The 6000-nt window shown below is 38.5% G+C and overlaps 1 protein-coding gene across 1 annotated transcript in view; it reads right to left on the reverse strand.

The window, feature by feature from the left end:
• The window catches only part of cbfb (core-binding factor subunit beta), a 31873-nt gene extending 27730 nt beyond the window's left edge, over positions 1–4143 (reverse strand). Inside the window, exons 1-2 of the mRNA XM_088339795.1 lie at positions 3788–4143; positions 1417–1503 (exon numbers count right to left, since the gene is read on the reverse strand). Of these exons, the coding sequence (XP_088195921.1) occupies positions 1417–1503; positions 3788–3865 (165 nt within the window). The 5' untranslated portion in view covers positions 3866–4143. The remainder of the gene's footprint in view (positions 1–1416; positions 1504–3787) is intronic.
• Between the last annotated feature and the right edge of the window lie 1857 nt (positions 4144–6000).

The raw sequence follows: 6000 nt of genomic DNA on the forward strand, positions 1-6000 counted from the left end.
GCCCCACAAGACGTGGGTTTTGACCCGGTCCTGTTTCCTGTTGGTATTCCCTGTCCGGTATCGTTCCCGTTTATTTTGTCCTGTTTAATATCGGTTTCCAGTTTTGTTCGCGTCTAGTTTGTCCAGTTTAATTTTGATATCCTGTTTTGATATCAATCCTGTCGGTCCCGTTGTTTAATATCGGTTTCCAGTTTCATTCCGTCTAGTTTGTCCTGTTAATTTTGATATCCTGTTTTGATATCAATCCTGTCTGTCCGGTCCTGTCCAGTATCGACCCCATCCGTCCGATATCTGCTCGGGCATTTGGTATCAATCTCGTCGGCCTCCGGCTTACTATCATTCCACGCCAGACTGCTGCCTCAAGTGCATGACTCCCCATTTCCCTTAAAATAAAAGGCTTATGTGAAAAACGTCACCCATTTGGGTCCCGATCCTGTTCCGGTTCATGACACTAAGGACTGTGAAAAAAGGCTTGTAATTGGCCAAGAGTGGTGTCAATCAAGGTCAGATGCAAACGGCTATATCTGAAGTCCTCTGACAAGTGTGTTTATTTTTAAAAAAGAGTTATAGAGCCAAAAAGATGGTTTACTTCAATTATTGTCAAACGATGCAGGAATGCTTTTAGGCGGATTTTTTTTATCTGTCGTCGTTATCATGTGTTTTGGAATCAATATTCTAAACTGTTGGATTCAACGGACTCTTGTGAATATAACTAAATCATGTTTGCGGGGTATTGTTTCACAAGTGGAATAATACATGACTGTTGGTGAGTTATACGGGCTTTAAAGTTTTCGGGTATCTTGTTTCAGACTGACTGTGAGGTTTCTATGATGAGTAGAGTATATTTTAATGAGTATAATCGCATCTTGAATCCCAAGAGTTTATGCTTTCCAATGATATGTGGCATGACATATTTCAGTGACTGGTGACATTGTGAAGACACAACTTTGTTTATCTATAGTCTGGCGGCCCACCGGCGGGCCTCAGGAACGTTGAGGGGTTAATTCAATTATTTTGGTCAACAATACTAACGTACTTTCTCAAAAAGAAGACAAAGTATTTTAGATTCTGGTAAATTACTGATGAAAGAAACCCCACAAACCTATAAAAGTCTGTCTACTTCCTAACGCTCAAAAGTTAAAACAGCCCCAAAACTTCCCATTCTCATAATACTACATCGCACATTAGTCTGGAGTGTCATTGCACCTATCCTTTTTTTACAGTTGCAGTCCAACTTTTTTTTTCAATTCTTTTAATTTGATTTAAACACATGTTTTGTGTGACGCCACTGTAATTTGTCTGGGGGAATCACGTGTTTATTGGGTTAAATGCTATTGCAGGAAGTGTTTCTCACATCTGGTGAAATTATGAAAACTAGAACGGATTTAATGTTGAATTTGAAGATATACTACTTACAACTTCTGAACGTCCGTCTCTGCAGGCATTCTGGAAACGGGCTTGTCTCTCCTCGTGAGGTCTGTCCCTGAAGCCGGTGTATTTTATCTGAAGCAAGTCAGAGGGATTTTGACAATCTTGGCAACAAATTTCTTTCGCATTTACAATAGTGTCTCTGTCTGTGAGAAACGCATTTCAAAAATAAATGCATGCAGACTTAAGATCAAATTTTAAAATATCATAAAAGACAAATGTCAGCTGTTTAAACCGCTTGATTTCAAACTGCCGGGAATTGTTAGTCTTTTGTTACAGACTGTGCAGTTCACCACTGAATGTATTTCACAAAATACACATAATATTAGTTTTATTTACTGTTCTACTGCTGCTAATAAGCCTGTTCTTCCCTAAACAGGGATATTTTACATTACTTTATTGTAATTTACGATTAATTTGCCTGCCCCTAAAAATGGACTGAGGTTTATTTGTGGACTTATGTCTCTATTGCCTGAACACGGTGCCTCATTAGGTTTAGATTGTAAATTTTTAATTAATTTATGTACGTATCTGCAGTATCTTCAATGAAATATAAAATTTTATTGTACCATTTTTTCTTGTGGTTGTTATTACTTGGCAAATGATTAAATCAACTCCATGCGAAATTTAAGGAAAAAAAACATTATTCGTATAATCGTTTCATTAGTCAGTGACGTGTCGACTTAAAATAGTTACAGCTTTATTTACAACGCAGGGCGACACTTTCAGATAGGCAGACAACAGTGACCTTTAATGAAGACAACTCAAAAGGATTTTGATTTCAAATGGAATTTTATAATACAGGCGAATATTCCAGCATGGATATGGAAATTCACAATATAACAGCATGGGCACAAAATTTTGTTTTTCTCATGTGCAAACCGCAATTATTACTGTAAATGTAATGTATAATGGTACATCAACCGACTTGTTACAAACGCATACCTGTCAACCAGTACGGTTTTGCCGTACAAAATACGTTTATTATCCATTTTAAGACATGTACAACTTACAAGAAAATCTGTACGGGAAAACGCAAATTTGTCAAGTATGGGTACCATCCGGTATACCCCGACTATCACGAAACGGCAAATCAATCAAGTCAAACGAGTTCGCTGTGGAAGCCTCTATCTCGGTATCGTTTTTTTTCGTGGCAAACGAAGCCAGCGGTTTGATGTAGTGAAAGGAAGTCCGTCTCTTTTTGGAGAACCGGCTTTTTCTGGTCAACTCCTTAAAGAGAGCCAGCTCTCAAACGGCTCACTTGCTTTGTTGCATTATATTACGAATTATTATGTTGTATAAAGAAGTTAAGAAAAAAAAGGAAGTATAAAATGAGAAAATGAAAAAAGACAGGTTTGTGGTTATCCCTTTAATCAGTATATTACCAACAATAATTTAATGCAGAAAATGAATTCACAATTTGAATAAGTAAATGTATTATTCTACTTAATTATATTTGCATGTATTTTTTCTTTCTACAGTGAACATCCAAGCTACTTAATTTTAGAACTTTTTTTAATAATAAACCTCATTCATGTTGAGCAACACAGGATCTCACAACAAAATGTTAATTAACAATATATGTGATAAAACGAAACACATGTACAATATGTTAAACTACATAAAGAAAAACGTTTGAAAAAAAAAATATGGTGTAAGATTATTTTGTATTTTGTAAGGGAAAATACGACAATTTGTAAGGGCATGGAGCCCTGGAGCTTGACAGGTATGCAAACGTACCTGTCAATTTATAAGTTTTCCCCGTATTTTATAGGTTTTTTATATTATTTCGAATTGTGTAAGCCGTATAAAAATTTTTGGAGGGGGGGAATTTAAAAAAATGCAACCTGTCTTTTGGTTAACTGATCTCGTCTTGCCAATTTTGGTAGCAGAAGGGCAAAGTCATTGCGTATATTAAGACAATGAGAACTGATATCTTTGGTGCAAATTAAACTAAATTGTGACAGTTTGTTACGGAGTAAAACCATATGTACAACAACAGAAATTCTCCGAAAATCCTACACTGCTACGTAAAATAAGCGACACTGAATTTAATGCAAGTAGGGAAACAACTAAGTAAGATGCTGAAACAATTGTTTATTGGGAAAATAAAATAAGCTTGATTACACGTGTTTTCTTCATAGTAGGTCTGTAACAGTGAGTAAACGGGTGCTGCGTTGTGTATGTAAGGTTTATTATCGCTTAATAAGGAAATGGCTAGCATTAATAAGGGGAACATTTGACACGGGTTGACAGGTATTACGTTAAATGTCCCTTATAATGGTAGATCATCGGAATTGTTGTTTGAAATGAATAAAATAGCCAGTTTTTGTATGAGTGTGTGTTCATTTCCGCTCACCTCACACTCCCTGCTCAACTTGCGGAAAAACTCCTCGTTTTCAAACTTGCTCCTCTGGTCTGGAACTACCCTCGGCATCTTTCTCCTTGGGGATTCTTCGTCACTTTCCGCCCGCGTTCCCTCCTCGACATCCACTCAGAAAAAGCCCTGGTAGTGAAACTTTTGCTTGGTTTTCTTCGAGTCTTTCGACTCACTTCTCTTCCGTATGAGAGTCGCCTTGCGTCCTTCTCGTGTGGAGAAATGATAATTCCGCTTTTCACGAGTGCGACTAATATATTTAAAAAGCCAAATGGCGCCCTTCTTTTTACCTCCGAGTGCGTGCTATTAAATGACCCACGTAGATCAATTTGAACCAGTCTCTCTCTTTCTCTCTCTCTCTCTCTCTCTCTCTCTCTCTCTCTCTCTCTCTCTCTCTCTCTCTCTCTCTCTCTCTCTCTCTCTCTCTCTCTCTCTCCTCTGTCTCCCTCTCTGTCCTTATCTCTCTCTCTCTCTCTCTCTCTCTCCCTCTCTCTACCTGCAACTTTCAAACGCTCCTTCCTCTGTGGGTCTGGCCTAACTTATTTTAATAGGAATTTCGGCTCTTCTGAGAACAGGCTTTTTTGGCTCGGCTCACTGAAAAGAGTCAAATTTTTCGACTCCCAAACGGGTTTTTAAATTTTGTTTTTTATTTTTCACTTAACTAATAGTAATGAAACATTATGCGTTGGATTAATTGATTTTAAAAATGTATATTGCTACCATATTAAAATACCCTTTGTTGTTTTATTTCACATTAAAGTTTTACCCGATTTAGGCCTTTTCAAATTGTAAATGACACATGACGTCACTCAGATTGATCAGTCATGAGCGCCAAACGAGAGAAAAAAGGGGGAAGAGAGTGAAACAATAAGAACAAGAGAGAGGGAAAGAGAGGGAGAGGGGTGGGCGAAATAGAGACAGAGAAACAAATAAAGATATGGGGAGGAAGAGAGAGATAAATAGACAAATAGAGAGAGACAGGGAGAGAGAGAGACAGAGAGGAATAAAGATAAAACAAGAGAGAACGAGTGTGACAAAGATAGAGAGAGCTAGAGAAATAGAGAGGGAGGGGAAGACAGAGACAGAGATGGGAGAAAGAAAGAAAGAAAGAAAGAAATAGGTAAATAGAGAGAAAGAGGGGGGGAAAACAAAAGATAGAGGGAAAACAAGAGAAAAGAGTGTGAGAAGGATAGATAGATAGATATATAGATAGATAGATAGATAGATAGATAGATAGATAGATAGATAGATAGATAGATAGATAGATAGATAGATAGATAGATAGATAGATAGATAGATAGATAGATAGATAGATAGATAGATAGATAGATAGATAGATAGATAGATAGATAGATAGATAGATAGATAGATAGATAGATAGATAAAGAGAGAGAGAGAGCGGGGGGGGGCAGGTGTGTGAGAGAGAGATAGAAGAAAGAGGGAGAGAAATAGGTAAAGAGAGAGGGGGGAGAAAGAGAAAAAACAGAGAAAAACGAGAGGGAAAAAGTGTTAGAAAGCAAGAGAGAGTTAGAGAGAGAGAGAAAGAGAGGGGTAGCAAAGAAAGAGAGGGCGTATCGAAAGGGAGCCAGCTCCTTATTGGTGGGAAGCCGGCTTTCTTCGCTTACTACAAAGTGCCGGCTCATAGTTTCGTTCACGAACGACTCCTCCGTACACAAACTTGAAATATTGAAGCTGCCAACTTCTTTTATGGCTCACCAATAAACGCATTCTTTTTGTTAGAGACCTTTACTTGCATCTCGTGACCCCAACATTATTTGTAAGAGTTGGAAATTGTCTTCAAGACGCACACAGTTGTCGACAGTCTTTAAAAATGTGAGATCAGAAAAAGAGGAGTACGTCATTTTAGTTGGTGTCGGTTGAAGGTCCCATTTCCGTATGACCGTGAAGGCATCCAGACAGCCTACTTCCTGGCTCCGGGGAGTCGCTCCTGCTCTTGTGACTGTACACCCAAAATACCAGCACCCCCTCAACCCCACGCCCCATTTCCCCCACACGCCACCCCCATTCACAAACAATAATACTGTACTATAGTGACGTGTCGCTCGCGAACGTAGAGGTTCTCTCAGCCGGCTCTTGGAAGTAAAGAGCAGGACCTGTCTCCCAACCAATGAACCCTTCAAGACGCCTTTTTTTTTCAATCGTGATTGGTAAACGATATATTTTCTCCGTGGATT

This window comes from Urocampus carinirostris, chromosome 7, assembly GCF_059441175.1.
Source record: "Urocampus carinirostris isolate Australia breed hairy pipefish chromosome 7, RoL_Ucar_1.0, whole genome shotgun sequence".
NCBI lineage: Eukaryota > Metazoa > Chordata > Actinopteri > Syngnathiformes > Syngnathidae > Urocampus > Urocampus carinirostris.